We start from the raw sequence: 27,750 nt of genomic DNA, 5'->3' as shown, positions 1-27,750 counted from the left end.
GAAGAAAATTGCTGGTGTAAACCTAATTGACCAAATGGCCTGTTTCAATAAAATTGTACTCTTACAATATTAATGGATGGCCATCTCTCAGAATCAACCTAGGGCACAAAACAGCTGATTGAGCTTTGCCAAACAGTCTAGCCCATAAAGTAAGTTATTTCATTCATGGAACTCTGATCATTATCGTTCATTCCTCCTGCAAAAGTTAGGAGAGAAAAAGTATTTGAAATTACTGTATGCATTTCATGACTCCAACCTTCCCGAGACAACATAGGAACATATTTCACGTGACTGACTTCTTGAAGAATCCTTGCTTTTTCTGCGGTTATAAATTTGATCCACAGCAACAAAAGTGCATAAAGCCCAAGAATTATTCCAATTTTTTTTTATTAAAAAGGTACTACACTTTTACTGAAAATCAGTTCAGATACGACTTTTCCTGAAACTATGCAACCATTCAATAAATAGAACAGTACATCAAAAATAAAGCAGAAAAGAACAGGGTTGAGATTTAGTTTTACCCTCGCACGATAAAGCTTTTAACATAGTTTTAGGTGGTGAAGAGGAAACAGAAGTCAGGACAGGAAATTAAGAGAAAATGTCAATGATGGATTCCACCAGTATAAACAAAGCTATTATATTTGCTAAGATGGCTAAGATGATGCACATCTATTGACCCCATTTCCCTCAGATTGCCCGACTGTTGCACTTAGCCCATCAGTTTCGGAATTAAGGATGTTACTGCACATGTACGATACCATGCATTACATATTCTTGCACAAATGTATCAGCATTTCAAGTTTCAGAGGATACCCGAGTGCTTTGTGCAATGTCTGCATGCGAGTTAATAGATTCAGTAGCACAAACGGTCTATGAATTCTGCCTATAGAGAAATGTGTTTCGGGGCAGTTGTAATGTGATTTCTGAAGCACACTGAATTCCGAAGCATTTCCGTTTCACGTGCTATTCCACCAAACGGGCTGTAGACGACTCAGAGCAGCTGAAAGTGAATCTATTCCATACAAGAATTTGTTTTCTGCACCCGTCATGCTCAATTCAGTTTCTCAATTGAAACATTTATGAGCTACACTTATTTTCCAAATGCATTTGGGGGTCAATAAACATAAAAATCAGGATTAATGCTGTCCATCACGTTATCCTTTTAGAATAGAGATGGTTCTAACTTGTCCATCATAGATTTAATCCAGCTTGTTCCATTTATCAGTTTTGTGGTGGCAATAATATATTCTGTACCTCCTTCTTCCATCTGGGATAAGAATCGAAGCGCCGCAATTTCAGCATAGGTCACACCTCCAAGAAAGAACACCAGAGTGACACGGTTCTCTCCCTGTTGGCCTGGAGATCAGGAGAGAAAACAGATTTTATAATCCCTGTAGTTTTTTCAAAAATACACATTGTTATGGTTCAGGTCAGAAACTCCAAAGTGTTCTTTGAAGCCTGTCTGGATCATAAGTTTTGCATCTTGAATTTGGCTAGGATAAGCATGATATATGACCCACTAGGGAGCTTTTATCAAACAAAGTTTAATTAAGAATGTACAGTGGAGCCCCGTTGTAACGCGATGGTTGGGGTCCATAAAATGTTGTCACGAATGTTATTGGGGTCGCGCTAAATCACTAAACCGGAAAGAGCAAAAAAAAGGTCCAATGATTCATCGCGTCATATCCGATTTCACGCTAAATCGCGCGTAACAACGGGGCTCCACTGTAGTTAACCTATATGGAAAGAAAATTAGCAATAACTTCTGTCAATTACAAACAAAGCAACCACAATAATGTACAACCCTTAACAAATATATCTAAAATGTTCCAATCAAAACCAAACTTCCTTTAGACAAAATCCTTTTCACAGGTTTAACACAGCAAAGACTAATGCTCACGCAATACCAGAACTGAATCCTTTGGTTGGAGAATTGAAAACTCTCAGTCTTGTAAACTCTAGTTGTCCTCTTGACACATCCAGAACAGTTTGAAGTTAGAACAGCTTCTAGTCAAGCCACCAACAGTAGATTTTCTACTCCAGGAAGGCGAGACTTATTTTCAGATAACCAGCAGAATTTCCAAATAAAACGGAGAGAAACACTTCTTTTCAGCTTGCTGTCCCTTCTACAAACTAACCTGCAGCTCAGAACTGAAAATGAACTCCTGTCACCTGACCTGCCAACCAGTTGCCCCCCCTGAACAATGCAGGATCATAAAAACTAATCTCAGAAAGTAGCTGAGGCCCCCATTTAAGCAGCAATAGAAGGACTTTCTTAGACAGTCCAGCAACAATGACATCAGCTTAGGCTGTGAGCTGCAGAGAGCATGATTTTTAAAAACTCTTAAAGGTACACTAACATAACATTTAAATCTTCATTAATTTCTTAGTCTGGTCCTCCAAGTGCATTTTAGGTGATGATTTCCACTTTCTCTCCAAAAGGACAATTTAAAACAACGGAAAATATATTTCCTATGGAATAAAACCATATGGCAGAGTGTTCTCTCCTTTTGTATATTTAGAGAACACTTGGCAAGAAAATGGTGAACATTGTTGCAACAAGTCTTGGGGCGGCACGGTAGCACAGTGGTTAGCACTGCTGCTTCACAGCTCCAGGGTCCTGGGTTCGATTCCCGGCTCGGGTCAGTGTGTGTGGAGTTTGCACATTCTCCTCGTGTCTGCTTGGGTTTCCTCCGGGTGCTCCGGTTTCCTCCCACAGTCCAAAGATGTGCGGGTTAGGTTGATTGGCCAGGTTAAAAATTGCCCCTTAGAGTCCTGAGATGCGTAGGTTAGAGGGATTAGCAAGTAAATATGTGGGGATAGGGCCTGGTTGGGATTGTGGTTGGTGCAGACTCGATGGGCCGAATGGCCTCCTTCCGCACTGTAGGGTTTCTATGATTCTAAGTCTTGTACTTTATTTCTAGTTATGGTTTACATACTGCAGGAAGATATGGGGAAGTGTGAAAGGGACATGTTGCCCATTTTGACTTGCTGGATGGCAGATTCAGTACTTTCAGTTCTCTGAACGCATGGAAGTGCCTTCAAAACAAAAACAACCGAGCAGTCCGCATATGTGAAAATAGGGAGGTTTCTGTATGTTAGAATTATAGATTAGTACAATAAATCCATTTCTTAACCCAGTTTCAAGCAGTCGCATCTCCAGGAAATCTCAGTTTCTGCAGCAGTATCGACCAATACACACAACTATCTAGACCTGATCTTTGTCAGTGTGAAACAGAAACTGCTTTACAGTGATGCTGAAGTTTCAGTATAAACACATTCTTAATAGGATATCAATCACCGTACTATTAAACTATTTCTATATTTGTCTTGGTGGGCTGAAGGGCCTCTTCCTGTGCTGTACTGTTATTTGTTTTCCCTCACACATACCTTTGCTACTTCTGGAATTGACTATTCCAATGCCTATCACCTTCTACTCTCCATAAATTGGAGGTCATCCAAAGCTTTGCTGGCCACCTCCATACTCACACTAAGTACTGTTCATCCATCACAACCCTGTTTGTTGACATAATCTGGTTAAGCTACAACTCAATTTTGAAATGTGTGTTTTCAAGTTCCTCCATAGCCTTGCTGCACCCCATCACCGTAATCTTCTGCAGGCCTCAGAGATATCTGCAATGTTCCATCGCTGATGTTATCTGCTCCATGATTAGTGGCCATGCCTTCAGCTACCAAATGCCAAAGCTTTTAAATCTTTCTTTGACCAACCTTTTGGTCATCTGTCTCAAGATTCGCTTAATGATTCAGTGTCAAATTTTATCCAATGATACCCAAGCATTTTGGGGACGCTTTACTGTGTTAAAGTTATACATATAGAAGTAGTTGCAGCTTACGTTTTTTGTGCAATCCAGAAGGCAGTTGCTGTCTTTCTTCAAAATGAGGCCCAGGCAGCATCTTTAGTACCTCTTCTATGCTTCGCCAGCCAGGACGAGCCAGCAACTGTGTTAATCGCACACTCAGTGGGGCATAACCACTGTACACATAAGAGATATCATTGGGATTCTGTAATATTGAAAAACTCAAAATTACATAAAATCCTTAAAGACCATTTTCAAGGGTCTTAAAACTACATGACATTTACGTTCAGGCATAAAAATATCAGATATGCTACTGCAAGACCACCTTGATATATTAAACGATTTCAATTGAACATAACCATTAGAAGTTTGATTATTAGCCAATAGGGAAGTTGTTAGCGACCAGATCAGAACTTCCAAGGTACATTATGAAATTAGCCTAGACCCAACTTCTTTTTGATTTTGGCATTATGGCGAGCATAAGGTATTTTGCTCAACCCACCAGGAAGTTTTTATTAAAACAAACTTTATTTAACAACACAATTAAAATATAACAAAAAATAGCATAACTTTTACCAATTGAAATACTTAAACATGACAAGGTATAATTCTTAACAGCTAACTCTCTCTACAGTTCCAATGTAAACACTAACCCTACAGACTTAATACCATCACTTGCTCCCAGATTATTTACTCAAAAGTCATCCATCCATTGACAACACAAGAGGACTTATCAGTCATTCCCAGGAAAAATATACATTCTTCTATTTTCATTAAATGAGCTTAAACCACTCAAGGGAGATCTGGAGTGAAATGATTGGCAGAGACAAACAAATAGGAAGTAGTATTGTAGCTCAACTCGCTTTCCTGTTGTGGTGGAAGTATGTTGAAAATCTACAGTAAAAGTTCGGCTGGTAGGAACGTGCTTATTTGGTAATGCAGATCCCTTTACTAATATTGAAACAAGAAGCAACATGTTGAATGTTTCACATGACAGAACTCTGGAGTACCCAGAAAAATGAAGACATTTCCACAGTGAAGATTACAATTTCTTTACTTTTGAATGGATTCATTTTCTCGTTGCATCAAAAATTCTCCCACTCCCTCTCAATGCATCAGATAATCTTTGATGTGGATTTGCCCGGTGAATGGAACTAACCAACTTGCTTTTCATTCATCTGATCAGTTGGTTCCAGATAACGAGAATGCTCTTTAGAAAAAGAACTCTCATCCGATTTAGAAATGGTTAATTTGAATTTATTCCAAAGACTAAAAGTACTTAACATTAAAATTCTCATTTTAAAACCCATTTGGTTAAACGGTCACATCAAAAGGAGGTCTCAGAACTCACTAACCTGTTCGTTGATGTCATCCATCCAAAGACGCAGAGTTTTTCTTATAGTTGGATAATTATTTCTGGTGCTCATCTGAGGTTTCAGTAACCCAGCCTTTTCAAGATTATTCAAGGTTAAAATGTGTTCATAACCATATGTCTGAAATAAAAAATCATTGGGTCCCTTCATTTAAATTATGACTTCCAAAATCACAAAAGCTTATATCTTAAAATCGTATTTGGTATTCATCAAATGAAATCCTGTAAACAATTAAGTAAGAACTCATGCAACTATGTTTTACTTTTTAGAACAAATTAATTCCCCTGCAGGGACTGTGGCCCTGGTGGAAAAAGACTTGCACTCTTAACGGCTGGGAGATTGGCATGGAAATGGCTGCTGTCGACTGGGGTGCGTGGACATTTGAGCGCAGCCTTTTTAAAGGCAGATCTGGCTGAACAATGCAGCTGAAAAATATGACTCCATGAGAGGTAGTGCTTGATTCACTCACTGGACACAAGTATTTTCAAAAACAGGAAGTGCTGGAAAATCTCAACAGGTCTGACAGCATCCGTGGAGAGAGAATAGAGTTAAGCGTCATCCAGACTCGAAATGTTAATTATGTTCTCCATAGATACTGTCAGACCTGCTGAGATTTTCCAGTATTTTCTGTTTCAGATCCTAGCATCCGCAGTAATTCGCTCAAATATTTTCACTATGTCCCATTCTTTTTCTTGTACTTTTCAACAACTGCAGGAGGAACTACTGGGGCCCACGGTCAAATAAGACACAGGCATAGAGAAACCATCCAGCCTTTTAACATTAACATCCTTATTTTAAAACATTTTTTGTTAAATTGACATTTGTTATTCACATTAATGGTGGTCTCTGAACTAACCAACCTGCTCACTGATATTATCCATCCAAAGATTCAGTTAAAGGATAATTATTTCTGGTGCTTATCTGAGGTTTCAGTAACCCAGCCTTTTCTAGGTTACCCAAGGTTAAAATACGTTCATAATCATATGTCTGAAACCTTCCAAGAATTTCCTGAAGAAAACAGAGCTAAAGAGACAACAAAACTGCCAGGAACCTTGTTTGTGTCATCGGCACCAATTTGGAGTGTGGCAACTCTCGCACCCCAGGACTACAGGTCAGTACTCCAAGCTCAATGACCTCAGCAGAAAGAGTAAGGTAAGCATACTCTGTTTAAAGAAAACCTAGCCCAACTAATGCTTTACAATTCAGTCTGGTTTGAGGGGAGTGCTTTGACTTAGTATTTTGCAGTATGACTAACTAGCTCACTTAACAGGAATTACTAACAAGCACAACCTTAAAAACACTCTCCTCCAATTGAACAGACTAAATATCGTCACAATTCTCACTTCAGTTTTCTTATACCACGTGGCATATTCAGATGTTAGTCTTCCTCCCATTTACACAACCTTCTTGCAGAAGAAATTACAGCACAATGCCCAAAATAGACAGGCTAAAAAAAGAGGGGTCATCACCATCATAGAACAACTCAAATTCTTGGAGAAGAATGCCAAGGAGATTGTGGAAAGGTATCATTCTCTTGCCATGGGAGATGGCGAGGTCACCTTGTGAATGCAAGACTGGACTCCAGCCTGGTTCAATTAACAAAAAATGGCCGTGAAGACATGATTGAGCCAGTTCCATTCAGGTTAGCTGCGGTGGTTAATCTCATTGCCAGAGAGCAGTACTGGGAAATGCATATGGAAGTCATCATGCTTTATTGCTTCTTTGGTGGGGTGCATTCATATATATTTCCTGTCAAATTCTCTTTGACTTGTACACATTCTACTGTGATAGTCTGGGTTTGGCTGAAAAACAAAGGAGGTTATATACTACATCCATTTCAAATCCTCTCACCATCCTCTGTTCTATCTAGTGCTGCTCCTTGACAATGGCACATAAGGCACTTCCATATGGAATGCCAGACCTGATCATGGGAACCCCTTCCTGAGGGGAGAAGAGGAGGTGAATGTATGTGTTGGCAGAAATGGGGTGGGTGGTGAAGAATCATTGATACCTCTCCCAGTTAATCCTGTCAACATCTGCAGCATATAATTTTCAGACTAAGTGACTCTATTCAATGAGAGTGGAAAATCAGGAACTATGCTGAGGAGTCTTGGGTTTCTTTTTAAACCACAGATTTAAAGGAAGGCATGGAGGGAACCCAGGGAAGCAATTAATAGCATAAAACTAGCAGGAAAGACTCTACATGATTTTCCTGTCACAAAATTGTCTTCTACTGAAAATGTGCTGAAATTGACTGGAATATTCACCCGCACTCTCCCAAATTAAGATGTTTCCTCTCTTGCTCTATGCCGTACCTGCTCGACAGGATAGAGTTACTTTCTTTTGCTTCAGTCAACAAAACCCTGAGTTGGCACAAAGTGCTCGAGTAATCTGGAGTCATTTTTCATTTAGAGGAAAGGAAGGTAACATATTGCTTATACATACAATGTTTCCATATCTATAAAAGTTTGGGGCAAACTAAAGGCTCTATTTCAGCAAATCAGGTTTGACCTGCCAAAGATAATGTCAAAGTAGTCAAAGTTTACATACAAATACAATGCATTTTTAAAAAATCTTAGAGGCACAGAGGTAAGTGCAAAAGAAAAGATTTACAAGTGTGGAACCTGAACTGAGGGATCATAACTCTGGAAACGCACAAGCTTTTTTTCCTTGCAAAAGAGACAACCTGATAAGAGATCTTTAAAGTTATGAATGGGACACAGGGTAATGTGGAGAGAATGTTTTGTCTTGTGGATACACGAATATTAGATAGTTATTAATAAAACCAATGAGGAATGTTTTCTACATTTACCCTCTATTCCTTCCTATGGAAGTGACAATTATTTCCCACTCAGTGTAGCTGAAATTATGGTGAGCACATGTTTTCACGTGAATTCTATCTTGTAAACCACAGATTTTTAAAATAGAAGCTATGGCAACACAGTGGTTAGCACTGCTGCCTCAGTGCCAGGGACCTGGGTTCCATTCTGGGCTTGGGTCACTGTCTATGTTCTCTGTGTCTCCGTGGGATTCCTCCGGGTGCTCTGGTTTCCTCCCAAAAAGTGTGCAGATTAGGTGGATTGGCCATGCTAAAAATGGTCTCTTAGTGTCTAGACATACTTGGGTTGGGTGAATTGGCCATGATGAATGCGCAGGGTTACGGGGGTTAGCCTGGGTGGGATGGTCTTACGGAGAGTCGGTTTTAGACTCGATGGGCCAAATGGCTTCCTTCTGCCCTGTAGGGATTCTATTCTATTATACTTTCCTTCCAAGAGGCACATCAGTTTATAATTCCCATTTGGTGGCATTAATCAAAACGTACAGAAATTCTTTGATCATGCATAACATTTGATTGTTGCATAATGTATTGCAAAATGTCTTCCCAAACATAAAATTTGATGGGTTGCATCTTGAAGCTAACTTTATTATATTAGCACTGTGTCATTTGCCAATGTAACATGCTTGGCTGATTTCCATCTGCGCATGCAGACTGGTCCTCGCATGCACAGGCATCAGTTTACCCAGCACAGCGCCAACTCATTTTGCTTTCTGACAGCTATTGCAGTATGTTCTTAGTTTGTGGATTCCATGGATCAAACATCATTTAGTCGGGAGGTTGCTCAGAATATTTAACTCTCGGTATTTTATGAGGGGTGACAGGGATAATCCAGAATTGTTACTGAACGCTGATGCTTCAACTCACCTTAATTATCTCTTATCGTCTTGCAGTTCATAAGCACTGTGAACATATGTTGCTAAATACCAAATGGCCCAAAATTGTTGCAGCGTTGTACTGAGCTCAGTAATTCTAGCAGGTTAGTAAAGGGGCAGAATCCGGTCTTAAACGCCTGCATATTCTGTCGCATTCTCAAATCTCTTCAGTTTAACAAGGAGCAATTAATGGTGTTGCAGAACTAAATTTAATTTTGCAAAGTATTGACAGTCACTTTATCTGATCCACGTTACATGGTTCTGAAACTAAATAAGCTGGATTCATGTGGTGCAATGCCCTCTTATGAAGATGGCAACCATGCATGCCCTCTACTACACACTGCCCGTTGTAATGTCTTGTACACCCCATGCACATGTTGGCAGCAATTGCAGCCTTAACCACACAGCAAGAAGTTGATCTTTCATCTTCCAACTCACTGCAGCAATAGAAACAATTAATGCTGATTGTTGAGCTGTTGAAAAAGAATTTGAAGCTGTTTCAAAAGATGCCTGCATACTGTCTTTAATCTGAAGGGCTCTGGATCAGCAGCCTTTCACATAGCTTTAGTTCATGTGTTTCAACCATTAAGCTCAGTGTTGCATTGGTGTGGCAGTATTCTGAAGGCAAAGGGCTAATATTGCAATTGCAAGAGTAAACTAAAGATCTCCCATAATTCCAAATGTGTTGTAGTTTTGCTTTTAGAAAACTGTTTTAAGTAACAATGTGCTGTCATTGCAATTGTATGTTACTCATTTTGTCCCAGTTTAAATTTCCAATTTGCAGTAAATACAACTCGAAGCACAGCCCAAAATATATTTGATCCATCATATGGTATGATTCCACCTGAGGGAATTATCAGGAGAGCATGGTGATTATTCTTTTATAAATCTTTCTAGTCTGAAACCCACACCAAAAAAAGGTTAATTATTGGACGCTATTCAATCCACAAATCAGATTTACAAGCATGGGTCAAAACTGTAAACTACCTTGTTGCTGTATTGTGGAGGGTTTGGAAGAAGCCCTTCATTGTAAAACTTAATACATGGAGAAGATAACAATGTAGTAAGCATTATACTGTAATTGGTTACTGCATCAGCATACATTTATGGGAAATCAAGTTAAACTACCTGATTTATAACTTGGAAACTTTTAATTTCAAGTATGACACGCAAGTTTACTTAGCAGAACATCCACATTTCATGATAGATGTGCCTTAAAAAATTACTTAATATTTCTCAATCACTGAATGAACCAAGTTATTCCAAACTCCAAACAGACTTTTCCTAAATATATTGTAAACACAGAAGTGGTATTTCAGTATTAAGTGGATTAATAATTTTGTCCGACCTGTAAAATCTCTCTCTTGTAGTAGTCCAGCACTCGCTGTTTCAGGCCATTATTGCACACCGACTGCATACAAACAAGACGCAGAATCTTTATCAAAGGTTCTTTTTGAGCAATGGAGTCTTCAATATAGCTATTAACCTGTAGGAAGAAATGCAATTGGTACTCAAAATGTTCCATTTAAGCAAACTAACAATAAATGATTAACAGCTGGTCAGAAACGGAGTTAAATTGCACCCCATTTCATTCCTAACCAAATAGCCACTCCGGTCACACATTTTAATCATCATTACAGCCCAGACTAGCACCATCAGGGATATGTTCAAATTGTTTTTACAATACAGTCTTGCTGACTTAACAAGTCAAATTATAACTTGTTTCAATGTATAACTCATGAAAATAATTTAGAAAGTCCCTTGCATTCTTGTCATATCAATATTTAAGTTATTTCTTCAGTGCTAAATGCTCCAAAAATGTCTTGATTCTTTGTTTAAAATAAACCAGTTTACCTTCTAACAGATACAATTAAACCACTGGAAACATATTTCATTCTAGATTTTTGATACATGTGTTAAATGGCAACCAATTAATAGTTACTTGATTCAAATGAATGTACAGCATTAACACATTTTAAAAAGGACAAAGCTGTGGTTTTATTACCTTGTCAGTATCAATCCCAGACATAAATTCTTGTTCCACTGTCAAATTCTCAAAGAATGTTTCTGATGCTAAGAGAAAACAATTATAGCGAGTAAAAAAGCCTTCAGTGAAGCGGATTTTCAATTTAGCTTACTTGATTAGATACTGTTTCAAACATTTTACATTCACAATCGAGAGCAATAATTCTAGGAATTTAAAGGGAAACAAGAGATATGGGGACGCTGTGAGAATATCAAGTTGAGCTTGAAAATCAACCATGATCCTACTGAATGGCAGAGCATGTTTGCTCTTATTTCTCACGCTGTGAAAAATTTTAATTTTTAGAATCAAAAAGACGGGGGGAATATATACACACACATCCACATCAGAGCTTTACCTGTAATGTCTTTGATGAGTTCAGCAATAGATGTATGATTAGCAAGGGAGGTTCTTGCTGCTTGCATATGTGGAAGCTGGGAGACAAACTGTTTAATTTCACCGACGGTCTTTGCATTATGTCTTCCCTGCAAAAGAAAAGAGAGTTCGGATTATAATAATTATAAACCAGTTTGGTTATAACTATTTCAACTAAAACAAACATTTCCATTTAGTTTTAAATAAATATTTGCTTCCCTCCCAAAAATGCAAACCTATATTACCATGGTGGCAAAGAATCATGCAGGATTACCAGGCTTGGGTGACTCTCCCTCGAGGCAAGAGCTTGCCATTAAGTGGAAGTTAGAAGTACAACTTCCACTAAATAGCATGCAATACCGTACAAGAAAATAACACTGAGCTCCAGGATGACGCTAACACCCTACCAAAGGTCCTATCCCAACATTAACGACTTTGACAAAACTATCCTTTACCAATTATTAGCAACATCAGCTTTCTGTAAATGGTATAGAATAGTGGCCAGATAGTTTGGTTTGACAAGTTGTACAGAAAATCTATTCCCTAGCACTGACTTTCTACAATCACAGCAATCAGAGTCAAATCTGAGAGACATCGATTGTCTTTATAACTGTTCCCAGCTGCACCTTGTTATGCATCTTAACATTAAAGAATTAGCACATAATAATTTTAGTCCATTTGATGAAGACTTATGCACCACATTCCAGTTTTTTTTAAAAATTGCAGCATTAGATCCTTCATGAATTTTAAATAGCATGCATCTAGCGGACTGCTTTCACAATAGAAACATTGGTAGATTGAAGTTGGGCAAGTTGGGACACGGCGCTGTTAATGAAGCCTTAAAATTGTGGAGGTGTAACTCCTGGTGTTAGAAATATAATGATTTTTTTTACTTCCCAACACCACACTCAATATCCACTTAAAGTCAGATATAATATTGCTCAATTGAAATATATAATGATTGACACAATATATATCATTTATTGGTAATTAACAAACCAGAACATTTCAGAAGCATTTGAATGATTTGCCCAAACAAGTTTCTAAATTTTAACTATAATAAAAAGGGTCAGGTGAATTGTCATGTTACTCTATAATTAATAATATGGCTGTTCATCCACCTGCTCAAGTCCAAACAAAATTCTTACTGCAACAAAAATAAAAGTACAATATTCACCAAGTTTCCCTGCAAAACAACACAGAGAAAGCAAGGTTTTAGGAGCAGTTATTTCTGTTCTGCCTGCCGAGATACTTCACCTAATCGCTTTAGGAACACAATCTATCACTGAAGCTGCAGCCAATCTCGGACTGTAAAAGATGCTTTACCTCAAACGCAGCAGAGATGAATTTGGCCTTTTTACTAAGGACTGAACCAACTGCATTGAAATTTTTGTCCCTGATTTCTGCATAGAGTTCTTCAGCAGAGTTTAACTGTAGTTTTTTAGGTTCAGTGGGAAGATCTCGGCCACTTTCGTTTTGCTTTTTTGGTGCAAATTTCTCAGGAGGCAGTTTTACATTTGCTGAAAAAACAGAAAGGTCACAAATATAAACCCAACAAGCATTAAAATGACAGCTTTGTGAAGCACAATTCCACGTGAATTTTCACATTTTCAAAAGAGAATTGACTAGTTGCTTTGGATGGGAGCAACAGGCGGCAAGAAAGGCAAAGGACTCTCAATGAATCTATCCAGGAAACAATGGTGAGGGAGCAGAAATTGCTAAGACCATTTGCAACCTTGGTGTTGGCATCTGTCCCAGAGAGGAGCTTCCAATATCATATCCACACCAGCCCAGCGACAAGGTCACCCATTTCCAACTCCACAGCATCGCCTGACTATGCTTCCTGTCAGCTTGTTGGCTGCTGGAATCTTCATCCATGCCTTTGCTACTTCAATCTATTCTTGATTATTGCAATGCTCTCTGAGTCAGCCTCTCACGTTCCACCCTACCTGAACTGGGGCTCATCCAAAACTCTGTTAGTCATATCCTCATTCACACAAAGATCAGTCATCATCTCGTGTTTTCGGACCCACACTGGATCCGATAGGATGAGAATTTTAAGATTCTCATCCAGTCTTCAAATTCCTCCATGGCCTCACCCTTTCTTTCTCTGCAAGCTCTTCCAGACACAACACCCATAGACATCTCTGCACTCCTCCAATTCTGATCTCCTGTGTGCTCCTGATTTTAATCAGTCCACAATGGTAGACACCCCTTTAGTTGTCAAAACCCATAGCTTTGGATATCCCCTCTCTAAACCTCTCTCCATATCTCATTAAAACCCATTCCTTTGGTCAATGGTCCTAATATCTGCTAATGCAGTTTGGTGTCAAATCTTGTTTGATAATGCTCACGTGAATCCTCTTGGGATGTTTTACCACAAAGATGCTACACAAATGCAAGCTATTGTTATATGTCCATGGACATAACATTACAACTTTACCCATATCATAGAATCATAGAAACCCTACAGTACAGAAAGAGGCCATTCGGCCCATCGAGTCTGCACCGACCACAATCCCATCCAGTCCCTACCCCCATATCCCTACATATTTTACCCGCTAATCCCTCTAATCTACGCATCCCAGGACACTAAGGGGCAATTTTAGCATGGCCAATCAACCTAACCCGCACATCTTTGGACTGTGGGAGGAAACCGGAGCACCCGGAGGAAACCCACGCCGACACGAGGAGAATGTGCAAACTCCACACAGACAGTGACCCAAGCCAGGAATCGAACCCAGGTCCCTGGAGCTGTGAAGCAGCAGTGCTAACCACTGTGCTACCGTGCCGCCCATTTTAACCAAGAATTATTAAATTAATAATGCAATAATGCTGCAAAGAAATACAATTTAAATATTGTCCAGACATACAAAAAGAATCATCCCATATCAAACTGCTATTTTGACAGGATTGCGATGGACATATTATCCAACTGGTGAATCAATGCCGACAAATAAATCTACATATTGTCATTACAAAGAATAAGGAACCATATCTCATCACTGATTTAACCATTTCTGTTTTAATAGGTTAGTTTATCCATGCAAATTAAGTCCAGATATTTTTCTAGTGAGATAATGACATGACTGAGTGTTTTCATTTGAACAGAAATTGCTAGTATCATTATTTCCATCCCTAAGCAATCCATTTCAATCACTCAAGAACATAGCTTAGGGCAACTGTGCTGAGGAGAGTTAATAATTGACATAATTACTTTTTGAAAACAAGATTTTTACCTCATTCTCATAGCATGTCATCTTTCATCTAACACTGCAAAACAAGTTACTATTCAAAAATGACACTTTTTCTAGAGTGGCAGCTATTTGCAATTGGATTTAATTTACTTCACTGGAGACAAAATGGACTCAAGTGATCATCCTAACAAAATATCGCCAGGAATCTCAGAGCATTACTTTCATCCAGAGAATAGAATAGGTCACAAACTCAAAAAACTCCATTTTGCACTCATCTCTCCAGAGGGGCTTCTTCATTTTAATTATATGTTCAGTCTTTGGATAGACAAAGTTAAGTAATTCTACGAGACAGATTAATTTTAAAAAGTATTATTCCTTATGCGTTTGTTTGCATAAGCAATCATTGCTTATAGCCTGAAGCCTGTCTGATCTGTCCATAATAAATAGCCAGAGCACTACCACGATTGAACAGAGAGAGACTAGCTGTGGAACATGCAGCAGATTCTAGAACTGTATATAGTTGTCCAATGGTCTGTACGAATAATCCAGAAATATAAAGTGCTGCAGCATGAATTGAATTTAAGAATTCAAATTTGTTTTTAAAAATCTGGCATCAGTAAAAGTGACAAGGTCTTCAGGTTGCTGTAAAAATCCATCTGCTTTGTTAATACTGTATAATTTAGAGAAGGCAACCTTCTATCCTTACATGGGGACTATTTGTGACTCAAGTTCCAGACCAATATGGTTGACTCTCAACTGCCCAGCAAGCCCCTCAAGCTTATTCAGGGTAACTAAAGATAAGGCAACAAATGCCAGTATGGAGAATATACGGAGAATGAATATTAAACAAATTCATAGAATCATAGAAACCCTGCAGTGCAGAAGGAGGCCATTCAGCCCATCGAGCCTGCACCGACAACAATCCCATCCAGGCCCTATCCCCATAATCCCACATATTTACCCCGCTAATCCCTCTAACCTACGCACCCCGGGTCACTAAGGGGCAATTTAGCGTGGTCAACACACCTAACCCACACATCTTTGGACTGTGGGAGGAAACCAGAGCACCCGGAGGAAACCCACACAAACATGGGAAGAATGTGTGAAGTTTGCACAGTCACACAAGACCAGAATTGAACCCAGGTTCCCAGTGCTGTGAGGCAGCAGTGCTAACCTCTGTGCCGCCTCAAATTCAAGGAAAAAGCAGCTGCAAACTTGTTCAAGATTAATCCATCAATATTCCACATACCACCTATGGCAATAGTACTACATTTCGTATTGCACTTGGCTAGAAGCATAATTTCACACTGGACAGGGAAGCATTTCTACTTTCTGGAAGTAGAAGATTGTTTGATGAAAGATTTTCACCTCGAAAAAGAATGGTGCTTTTATATGCAAAAAAATGAAGGCAGGTGAAAAGTGTTTCCTTAATATGGACAATGAATTTGGATCAATTCATCTAGCAGAGTAACTCGGATTTATTTTTTAAGGAAGAAGCTTTAAATTAGGCTAAATTTGATGTTCTTATTTGCCAAGTGCAGGTGGTCTTAAAACTGAAATAAGGGTCTTCAAATGCTGGTTACTTATAGTGGAGCATGTTCAGAAACATATTAAATGTAAGTTTTTATAAGTTTAAGTTTATCTATTTGTGTCACAAGGTTTATATTAACATTGCAATGAAGTTGCTATGAAAATCCCCTAGCTGCCACAGTCCTGCACCTGTTCGGGTACATTGAGAATTTAGCATGGCCAATGCACCTAACCAGCACTTCTCAGACTGTAGGAGGAAACCGGAGCACCCGGAGGAAGCCTGCGCAGACAAGGGGAGAACGTGCAGACTCCACACAGACAGTGACCCAAGGTGGGAATCGAACCCGGGTCCCTGGCACTGTGAGGCAGCAGTGCTAATCACTGTGCCACTCCAGTTTTCAACATTTGTGCATTAAGTCCAGTATTTGCAAATGGATTTTCATAGCTCATTTAAATATTAAGCACCACTATACAACAAAAAAAAATCCGAATTCAGGTTTGCATGCCCCTTGTTCAGAATATCCTAGGATGTGGGAAAATGGGAATGAATAGCCTCTACAAGAAATGGTACAAAGAGAGGTAGAGAATGGAGGGCACCTCTTTACTGCCTTGGAAGTGAAAAATATCCATAAGAATAGCAGCAGAGATGTGATACAAAACGACAACTTCTTTACAGGCAACCTCATCCACAGCAAATCATCACAATATATTAAATAGCATCATTCAACCAGATTGTTTTGATGGATCGCTTTCCCAATTTTAAATGGAAAATGATAATACAAATTAAATGAAGTTATTTTATTTCTTTCAAGGTTACTTTATTTGAAAAGGTTGCTTAAATAGGCAGAAATGACAAAATATCTCAACAGCATGTTTCCTAAACAGTAATATTCAAATTTCAATGTTGTGGGGGTATAGGGAAACCGCGTGCAATACAAGTGGGTTTAGGCGTGGTTACTCATTGTGGAAACTGCACATTTTCATACAATGTTACCAAACTTGACTATGTGGAAAGATGCTGACATGATAATTATAGATGGGAAGGCATTCCAATTTTCAGCATCCAATTGTTTTTCCAAAAGATTCCAGCATATTACCTTCCACTGCCTTCCTGGAACTCCGTGCCTCCCAGTGTAAATGCACTGGTGCAAGCACCAAGCAAGTGGGGGGAATAGACAGGGACACCCCTTTTCTTCTGGAGATGTTTATGTTGCAGGTCAGTTCCAAAGGTACCAGCAGCCTTTTGCAACTCAACTATGGCCATTCATTATGTGCAAAACTAATTTTGTTTTGTTCATTTGTGGGGCATGGGTGTTATTGGCTGGCTTAGTTGCCCTTGAACTGTGTGGCCTGCTAGGCCATTCTGGAGAGTAGTTGAGAGTCAGCCACATTGCTATGGCTCTGGTGTCACACGTAGATCAGACAAGGACAACAGATTTCCTTCCCTAAAGGACATTAATGAACCAGATGGGTTTTTCCGACAATGGTTTCATGGTCATCTTAATTCCAGATATTTTTTGTTGAATTCAAATTCCACCATCTGCAGTGGCGAGATTCGAACCCGGGTCCCCAGAACATTAGCTGAGTTTTGGGATTAATAGTCTAGCGATAATACCACTAGGCCATCAACTCCCCTGTGAAAAAGTGTTATTCATTTCTGGGAGAGGGCACTACAGCTGAGATTGGTCTGTCACCCAATATACATTACTGACTGCAAGGTGCAGGAACCCTAGTTGATTTCCACTCTTGCTAAACTAGGGATAGTATAGGCCCATTGCACAAGTTCTACACTAGATGTGATGAGATAATTCAGCACATACCAAAAACTGAATCTGGGACATTCCTGGTCTTTAGGGCTCAGTGTCACTATGCAGTGAATTTGTCCCAAAGCCAACAGATCTTTGAGCAGAATGTGGATGCTTAATATTCCAGAAATAACAGTTTTCTCAATGTGAAAAAAGGGCTAAAAGCTTAATTGAAGTTTGGTTAAAAAGTGGGTGATAATGGTTTCAAATTCAGGCAAACATTACCTTGTGTATCCTTATCTATAACTCCAGAAATTAATCTATGAAGCATACAAGATTCCAAACACTTGGAGCATGTTATTTTCCATTAAACATTTTGCAACTGCTGAAAAATTAAATTTTTGAGTTATTAATGCAGCAGCAATTGTAGTTTTCTGAACTTACTATTTTGAATGCCATATATTTCATCAATCAGTCCTTCATAGGTCAGTTGCGTTGCTAGGGGTGTTAACAAGTCAACATTACGATCAAGTAACAGGAGTTTATCAAAGACGGGTAAAATCTGGTTCTGACTTCCAGCAAATTCTCGTTTCATTCTTAGCATCATATTTGCCACCAGCTATGGAGAAACAACCAGGGTTAAAATTATGAAACCGACCGTCATGAGCCAAGCCCTTGTATTACACCTCCACTCCCCACAATCCCCAAAATACAGCCATCCTTCGCACCACATTTGTCTCCTAAATAACAATAAAGTTAAAAGGGGTCTAGAAAGAGAGCCAGTGGCAGCAGATTTCAGATCACCAACAGCGAAAGATATGGAAACAGGACTTCATAAGTACCACTAACAGCAGAATGGGGGAAAACAGGGAAAACTCCAGCTAATAGGTCAACTGTAACATACACCTGGGAAAGTGGGGAGAAGATGACTGCTGGAGGAACATTAGTGCATTTTGAAAGGGGTCTAGAAAATCAAAGAGCATGACAGGTCCCACAATCTCAGCAGACCCAAGCACAAGCCTGATGCCTGTCTACTGATGTGTAACTTTCGCAAGTATTACTGCAAGGTGCATTCTCTCCCTACGAGTGCAGTGATTTCCATAGTCGGCAATAAAGGATCAGATCATCCATTCACTTTGCCATTGAACACAACTGCAGATGACAATTATTGATCTACTTTATAAAATATTTATGTCCTGCACCAGAAATTCACGATGGAAGACAAAAAAATTGTTTTATTTACTGGTTCAAACCTAATTAAAAATAAAAACAATTAAAAGTACATCTTTGACACTCAATTTATAAACATGGTCATCGAATCTTATTCTTTGAACTGCAAACATAAAACTTACAAGGAACGTGGAAAAAGTTTGAACATACCCGTGCACATTCACCTTTCCCAAATATCTGTGGGATGGTTCCGTACAAAGCTTGCAAAGTCATCAGTCCTTTGGCAACATGGAATAAGACGGTCTGGTCATTCTCCAAATAACATTCCTGCTTGCAAATACAACAAAACTTGAATTACTTTCTGTAAAGCCAGGCCCTTAACAGTAAATCAGGTCAGCTATCAGGTCAGGATGTTAAAAGTGCCCATCTGATTCACTGGACCTGCTGGAAATATTATAAACTTTGTCTTTAATGTTAGAGGAAAGCAAGTGCTCCCACCTGTCCTCTAAAACATTAACATTAAGAGTGCTTTGCAGCTTGCAAAGATTACATTTAGGAAAATGTATATTATCAAAAATCCAAGGCTATGTTATTTTAACATTGGGCTGGAAGGAACATCACAACTTGAACTACTATTGTAATCGATGCTCAAGGTTTGTTTTAAACATGTCACTTATTAATAATCAGGAGAGCAGTAAAAACTGGCAGTAGCCATGCTGATCTGCAAGAGCACAGGTCTTGACAACACATCAGAATATTAGTAGCAGCCAGGAAGGGGTCTGTGGCATATAGTCAATTAGAGTGTCATAATTGCCCACATTGCTCAAAGACCTGGTGCATATTTCTGCTCATTTTTCATAACAAATCTTGGAATGCTACGAGCGGCGGTCCTGCAGGAATGTACACCAACTATCGCCAATGCTCAAGTCGGCCTCCCCTTCTCCAAAGAAAAACCATTTTTCTCCCTTTTCTCCTTAAGAGTAGTGATTCATGGTGGGAATAACTCCGGACTGTGTGTGTGTGTGTCACACACACATACAATGTTGGTAGGTTATTCAATCGGGTTTATTATTAGTCTCTACCAGTTAACTTTCCAGTGCTTATGGATTTCACCAAAGTAGCCCTGAATATTTGCCACTCTTCAATGAAAGTGGTTAGTATAACCACAGCTGGTCCCTTGCACTGTTTAAAAAAAAATACATCCTATAACACTAATTGGTTGCGTAAATAAAATCTGCTCGTCTAGCTGCAGTAGAATGTAAAAGTAATAGTGAAAACCGAGGAGGAAAATGCCACAAAGATACAATAAATTGTACAAACTGGAAGATTTTGACATTCCAAAGAACAGATTACTTCTCTTTCTACAAGGAGAAACTCCGAATGAAAAAGAAGTCACTATGGGCACAATACTAGTCTATATTTCTACTTTCTTGAATGGTCCCAGAACTTCTGTCACGTGCACCTACACCATAAACCATGCTGTAGTCCACTTTAATGGGCTGAAGAGGAACCCAATGATGACCCGGCTGGGCCACTTTGTAAAGCAGCAGGGACCCTTGCTGACTGCCCACAATGAGCATGGATTAATGTTTTAGAGCTGGCATCTCCAAGCACAGAGCATGGTCAGGAGCTCATCTGTTAACACAATTAATTATATGCAAGGAATGTGTCACTTATTCAGGGGCAACTTTTACATGATTTTGATTACACTCATACTCAAAGTAAATAACTGTAAACACAAGTCTCAAACACTGAGCTCTAATCTTGATCGATTGTTAGACCTTCAAGAACTGCCACCAGCAAGAGGACAGCACCCTGTCACAAAGGTTTATTTCAGTATTGCATTAACAACTCTAAGAAACAGTAAAGAGCTGAATGCATGCACTGACTCACAGCACTCTGCTGACATTGGCTGCAACATATCCCAATGTTTTGCACCCAGTTACCTGTGGTGTGAGGTGTGTGAATGCCCTTATCAAGGCAGGATTTGACCAAGTATGGCATCAAGCAGCCTCGCAAAACTGGTGTCAATGGGAATCTGCTGGTTGGAGGTACACGTGGCACAAAGGAAGATGGATGTGGTGGTTGGTGGTCAATCACCACAGCTCCAGTACTTCACTGTAGGGCGCCTCAGGGTAGCGTCCTCGGCCCAACCATCTTCAGTTGCTTCATCAAGACCTTCCTTCCATTCAGCACCCTTCACGGCTCCTCAGATACCGAAGCAGTCCATGTCCAAATGCAACACGATCGAGACAGTATCCAGGCATGGCCTGACATAGACATAGAAAAACTACAGCACAAAACAGGCCCTTCGGCCCCACAAGTTGTGCCGAACACATCCCTACCTTTTAGGCCTACCTGTAACCCTCCATCCTATTAAGCTCCATGTACTCATCCAGGAGTCTCTTAAAAGACCCTATTGAGTTTGCCTCCACCACCACTGATGGCAGCCGATTCCACTCGCCCACCACCCTGTGTGAAAAACTTACCCCTAACATCTCCCCTGTACCTACCCCCTCAGCACCTTAAACCTGTGTCCTCTCGTAGCAGCCATTTCCACCCTGGGAAAAAGCCTCAGAGTCCACCCGATCTATGCCTCTCAACATCTTATATACCTCTATTAGGTCGCCCCTCATCCTACGTCTCTCCAAGGAGAAAAGACCGAGCTCCCTCAGCCTATCCTCAAAAGGCATGCCACTCAATCCAGGCAACGTCCTTGTAAATCGCCTCTGCACCCTTTCAATCTTTTCCACATCCTGTAATGGGGTGACCAGAACTGAGCACAGTACTCCAAGTGGGGTCTGACGAGGGACATGTTGGATGTAACATTCATGCTCCAAGTGCCAGGCAATAACCATCTCCAACAAGAGAGGATCTAACCATCGCCCCTTGACATTTCATGGCATTACCATCATAGAATTCCTCACCTTCAACAACCTGGGGTTACCATTGACCAGGAACTCTTAACTACTACCATCTAGAAGGACAAAGGCAGCAGATACCTGGGAAGTATACCACCTGCAAGTTTCCCTCCAAGTCATTCAGCATTCTGACTTGAAATATATCACTGTTCCTTCACTATTGTTGGGTCAAAATCTGGGATTTCCCTTCCTAACAGCATATAGTGGTTCAAGGCGGCAGCTCACCATCACCTTCTTAAGGGCAACCAGGGATGGGCAATAAACACTGACCTCGCCAGCGACACCCACATCCTGCAAATGAATTAAAAAAGCTAAGGATTATAAATGCATGTTTTTTGCTTTTCTGCACACATTTGAAAGGTTTGGGGGAGGCGATGTAGGGAAAACCGTTTCAGTGCAGTTCTTGTCTAGAACGAGAGAGGGGGACAGAATTGTGTTACTAGTGAGATGGGGTCCAAATTTACTTTATGGGAACATCTTTTGCTCTTTTCTCTGATGGTGTTAAGTATTTCAAGTTCTACAGTCCACAATGGACTTGTACATCCTGTACAAAATGAAGGCAGTTTGGCCAAGATATTCCCCGGGTGCAAAGTACTTAAAAGTTTATAAAGTTTTTTTAAAAAGCTTATAAAAGTTGTTTCAAAGTATTAAAATCTTAACACTCACTAGCCTTTGAGCTGAAGACTGACCTGAAAGGGATATGCTTTCAACTCATGATGCTATTGGGGGACATGGCATCACCTGGAATATGCCACGCTGCTCATCCCCTCTGGAGACAAGATGCAATTCACGCAGCAGCCAAACCAAGTAAGTTTGCATGTCAGCAGCGAATGCCACAGCTTCAGTAGACCACAAAATCTGGGCCATTTTCTCCTTGTACATTGGGCTCAGTGATGCGGATCCCAATTTAACACAACAGCCATTATTGCAGATTATAATCTGCAATAAAAACCAAACCCAATGTAATCAGAGGACAATTAAAAACACTGTGGAAAACATAACCGGTTTATCCAGTCAAGTAAGCAATACAGAATGCTTAAATTGTAATCACGCTCCCTTCAAGGAGAGATATATTTGTGTAATACTTAAAGTAAACCTGAGACTTTGCACTGGAAATAAGCAGATAAACCAATTACCCTGAAAGCACTTTCAGCTTCCATGGACATCAGATCACTATCAAAAGGAATTAAATCCAGGCTGTACTCCTCAATGTGGGTGATGTGGACCAAAAGCCCTTGTTCTTTTAGTCGCTGTTCACAAAGGAGACTGCGACGTGGCAGGAACAGGATATGGAAATCTCTGTGAGACCCATGAAGTCTGTCTTCACTAAAATAAGAAAAAAAAATAAAAGTTAATGTATCTAGGTAATAATTTACACTGTTCAGGGTACAATTGCACTGAATTTAACGTCCCATTTCTACCACTTTCACATTCTCCCTTTGCAAGTAATTGCATACTGCTAGTTACCTGACTAGTGATTATATCTAGAGATTTCTTTTATCTAAAATCAAGAAGGGTGGGAAAAGACGATATCAATAGGTTTATGTGTACATGCACAAAACAGCCTTCTTGTGCACATACATTTAACGTTAGTTGTAAACATACAGCCAATGATTCGAAATAGAGCAATTGGAAAATCAGATTTTACTCTCATTTTTTCGTTGAGTGACCACCCTAAAAATGTGGCTACGATTATTCAATTACACCAGCATCTGTAACAGTAACAATAGCTTAACCATCATTATGCCAACAATTTAAACTTGAACAAGTTATTATGGAATGGGAAAAGTTCATATGCCAGCTAGTGAAACACTTGACGGTTGAATTTATCACATTAATGATAGAGAGAGAAACAGCAAAGCAGAATACAAGAGACAAAAAGGTAACCAGAACATTAGAACCATTTCAGAAAAGGTTTTTTTTAAAAAAGTGAATTTTTCTTTTTAATGCAACATCTCTGTAGGAAGTGCACAATTCTATGACTGAAAAGGCAACCAGGATGCATGCTCCCTGACCCTTATCGATGCCATCATGTAAACAAAAGCCTGGACTGAAATGGCTGGTTTACAGAGGCAATGGTTACTCAACTTGACAGGAGAAAACAATAACAAATGGGAGTCCTTGGCTGCAGAGAGGTCGGAACACTAATCTAGGCAGAGTATCCATTTTAACATCTTATGTCAAATGACAAGGAAAGCACAATTTGAAATACAACTTAGGAAAGGAATCGGCAATCTGGTTTAAAACTAAGAAGCACCTACCAACGAATATTATCAGCAATGATGTCCATTAGTTCCAGTCTAGGCCTCACAAAGAAAATTATGTTTTTGACATCAGCTGCAGGTATACGCCCTTCCTTCAGGGTAAACATTTTATCCACTTCATGTTCCTAAAGGATTGTTAAAAATTACCATAGAGAAAACAATACAAAATATCACAGAAAAATAGACTTATCTGCAGGGCCTGAAGAATCTGCTAATCAAATATGTGGATTATCCTAAAAATTCTAGATATTTGTTAGAAAGGGCAAGTGCCACATTCCTGAATAAACAGATTATAGCAAGTACACAAAAATATTTCGCAGCAGACAACAAAAGTCTGTTGATGCATTCGCAGGAATTCTACCGCCCCGCCTGCCACAGAATCAGAGCGGGCGAGCAGCAGACAATGGAAATGTCCATTGACCTTGGGCTGGATTTTCCAGTCTCGCTCGAGCGAGGCTGTAAAATCCTGCCCGTTACGTTTTACAGAACTTCAATTTCTGATTCAAAATATGTTGCAGGCAGTGCTCAACATCCTTCAGTTATTCCAAACCATTAGTTCTATAGAAATACCTATGTAAACAAAAGTATTTTATATTAATGGAGTAAAAGCGGGTTAGTTTCCAATCTTGGTTCCAAGCGTTTCATGAATAATAAATATTCATTTTTGGAAAAGGATGCATTAAGATCTGCACTACATGAAAGAGTGGTATTTATAAAACAGCAGCATTGATCATTCAAAGTGCTCAAGTCTTCGGAAGCAGCCATTTACCTTTAATAGTGAATACTGTGCAATTAATCCAAATGGTCCAGTAAGGTGCTCATCCCAAACTATTGCCTGTGCAAAAAGAACAGACCGTTTGTTATTCAGGTGCCAGAAATTCACAAAGTCCTCATGTTTCAAACAGTCTTGTACCTGCACTTGCAGCAGGGAGATCAACAACCTCCGACAATAATCAGCCAACAGCAACCCAGAAAACAGAACACAGATTTTTAAATTTGAGTTCCTCTTACATTACATTTTTAAACCTAATTCTTAGGATGTGGACATTGCTGGTAAGATCGGCATGTATTGTCCACCTTTAATTGATGCAAGTGATTTGAAAGAACTGAGTGCCTTTCTAGGCTATTTCAAAGGACAGCAAATTGTCAACAATGGTGTGGTACTGGAATAATATACAGACCAGATCAGGTTAGAAACAGGTTGCCTTCCTTAAAAAGGGCCTTAGTGAACCAGCTTGGTTTAAAATGATGAGGTTCCAAAGATCTTTTGAAAGATACATTTCTGAGATCAAGATAAAAACATTGAGTTCTTGTATGTCTCTGGCTACCAGAGCATCTGAAAAATGCATTCAAAGTACAAACCATCAGTATGACTCTCAGTCCAAGAACAATCAAATAAAGGGGGAACCCAAACTTTACACATGTAATTCTCTCAAAAAAATCTATTTCTATCACTTCATTCCCACAGCCAAAAAGTGGCAAATTTGAGGAAACACAATTATAACTGAATAGCAGACTATATCACATCGTCCCATATTCCAATTATAACCAAATAGCAGACTATATCACATCGTCCCATATTCCAATTATAACCAAATAGCAGACTATATCACATCGTCCCATATTCCAATTATAACCAAATAGCAGACTATATCACATCGTCCCATATTCCAATTATAACCAAATAGCAGACTATATCACATCGTCCCATATTCCAACTTAGCCTTGCAGAACCTTTTAGTAGGATATATTACCAAATTTAAAAGATTGCCAGACCAAAGGCAAAAATATCTTCAGCGGTAGGTGATTCATTCACTGTCTCAGCTCCTCAAAGATTCTACACCATAGGGTCTCCTTTATTTTCTGCACTATTTTTAAACATTTTAATTTACAGCTATAAAAGAGAAAATAACAGATTGAACAAAAAGTGGCAACACATTAAGGATGGCAACATCTGCCATCCTTACCTGGTCGACATGTGACTCCAGACCCACAGCAATGTGGGTGACCCTTAACTGCTCTGAAAAATGTTCAGTTCAAGGACAATTAGGGATGGGCAACAAATGTTGGCTTTGCCAGCTATGCCCACATCTCATAAAAGAAAAATAGATCGCAATTTTTATACTACTCCATCTCTGAAAAATATTCCTTTTTCAGTTTTCTATTAATATATACAACTGTACCTACTGTACACTTGAGCAAGCTTACACCAAACAGTTTTATTTAAATTTTTCTGTAAATTTCATTTGCAAGTTGAAGGAGGGTCAGGAACGCAATTCAGTTACTCAATGTCCTTAAAATTAATTCCTTGAACTTCAAAAGCATAAAAGTAAAATCAAGACTATGGCAAATCAATATACAATATAAATTCATGCAAAATTATCACCCCTTAGATCAGTATTTCCATAATCAAAGCACTGGTATTATATTTCTACAAAAGAATAAGGAATGGGTTATCTACCCATAAGCAGGCACCACATTTCTAAAGGATTAATAAAAAAGTTACCCTTTCCCAGATTTGGTAGGGCTTAATAAAAAAGGGTTGTCCTGTACCCCCCAGATTTCCAGGGGGTTAATAAAGGTTGCCCAACATCCCTGATTTCTCGGGATTAATAAGGAAAGGGTTGTCCTGTGCCCCCAGGTTTCTAGGGGTTAATAGGAAAGGGTTGTCCTGCACCCCCCAGTTTCTCAGGTTTAATGAGGGTGAACCTGCACCCCCTGGTTTCTCAAGGTTAATAAAGGCTGCCCTGCACCACCCCCCCCCCCCCTTCTCAGGGTTAATGAAGGTTACTCTGCACCCCCACCCCACTGGTTTCTAGGGGTTAATGAGGGTTATCCTGTACTCACCCCCCTCCACCCCCAGTTTCTCAGGGTTAATGAGTGTTATCCTGTAACCCCCCACGCCCCCCTCCCCCCAGTTTCTCAGGGTTAATGAAGGTTACTCTGCACCCACCCCCACCGGTTTCTAGGGGTTAATGTGTGTTATCTTGTACCCCCCCCCCTGGTTTCTCAGGGTTAATAAGGGTTACCCTGCACACCCCAGTTTCTAGGAATTAATAAAGCATTACCCTGCACCTCTAGGTTTCTAGGGGTGCACGAGAGTTATCCCGTACCCCCAGCTTTCTTGGGGTTAATAAGGAAAAGCTTGCCCTGCGCTCCCAGGTTTCTAGGGGTCAATAGAAAGGTGTTGCCTTGTACCCCGAGATTTCTAGGGGTTAATAGGCAAGGGTTGCCCTGTACCCCCAGGTTTCTAGGGGTTAACGAGGGTTACTCTGCACCCCCAGATGTCTAGGGGTTAATAAGTAAAGGGTTGCCCTGTACCCCCGTTTCTAGGAATTAATAAAGCGTTGCCCTGCACCTGCAGGTTTCTAGGGTGTATGAGGATTTCCCTGTACCCCCACATTGAACACCGACGCTGCCATTAGCCGCATCCAGGCCGTAACCGCCTTAACTCGCAGCCCAGATCCCGCTGTAGTGCCACAGTCCGCACCTTGCTGCCTTCACATTTATCCAGGAATTCCCGCAGCTCCTTGCGGGCGGCTTCCCGCAGGTTGTTGAGAATCACCCGCCCGTAGCTAAGGTGCGCCGCCATCTTCAGTCGGATCACATGACGCGGCGGGCGC

The 27,750-nt window shown here is 39.9% G+C and overlaps 1 protein-coding gene across 1 annotated transcript; it reads right to left on the bottom strand.

Annotated features, from left to right (window-relative positions):
• Positions 1–368: 368 nt before the first annotated feature.
• On the bottom strand, positions 369–27,750 carry vps33a (VPS33A core subunit of CORVET and HOPS complexes). Its single transcript, XM_078227079.1, has 13 exons — positions 27,618–27,750; positions 24,897–24,962; positions 24,125–24,252; positions 23,000–23,189; positions 19,153–19,269; positions 18,217–18,391; positions 12,627–12,820; positions 11,284–11,410; positions 10,908–10,975; positions 10,251–10,388; positions 5,174–5,311; positions 3,855–4,023; positions 369–1,356 (listed from the first exon to the last, which is right to left on the bottom strand). The coding sequence occupies exons 1-13, from the start codon at positions 27,717–27,719 to the stop codon at positions 1,163–1,165; spliced, it is 1,806 nt and encodes a 601-aa protein (XP_078083205.1). The 5' UTR covers positions 27,720–27,750; the 3' UTR covers positions 369–1,162.

This window comes from Mustelus asterias, chromosome 13 (assembly GCF_964213995.1).
Source record: "Mustelus asterias chromosome 13, sMusAst1.hap1.1, whole genome shotgun sequence".
Classification (NCBI taxonomy): domain Eukaryota; kingdom Metazoa; phylum Chordata; class Chondrichthyes; order Carcharhiniformes; family Triakidae; genus Mustelus; species Mustelus asterias.
Note: the sequence above shows the minus strand (reverse complement) of the source record. Positions and strands in the feature narration are given on the sequence as shown.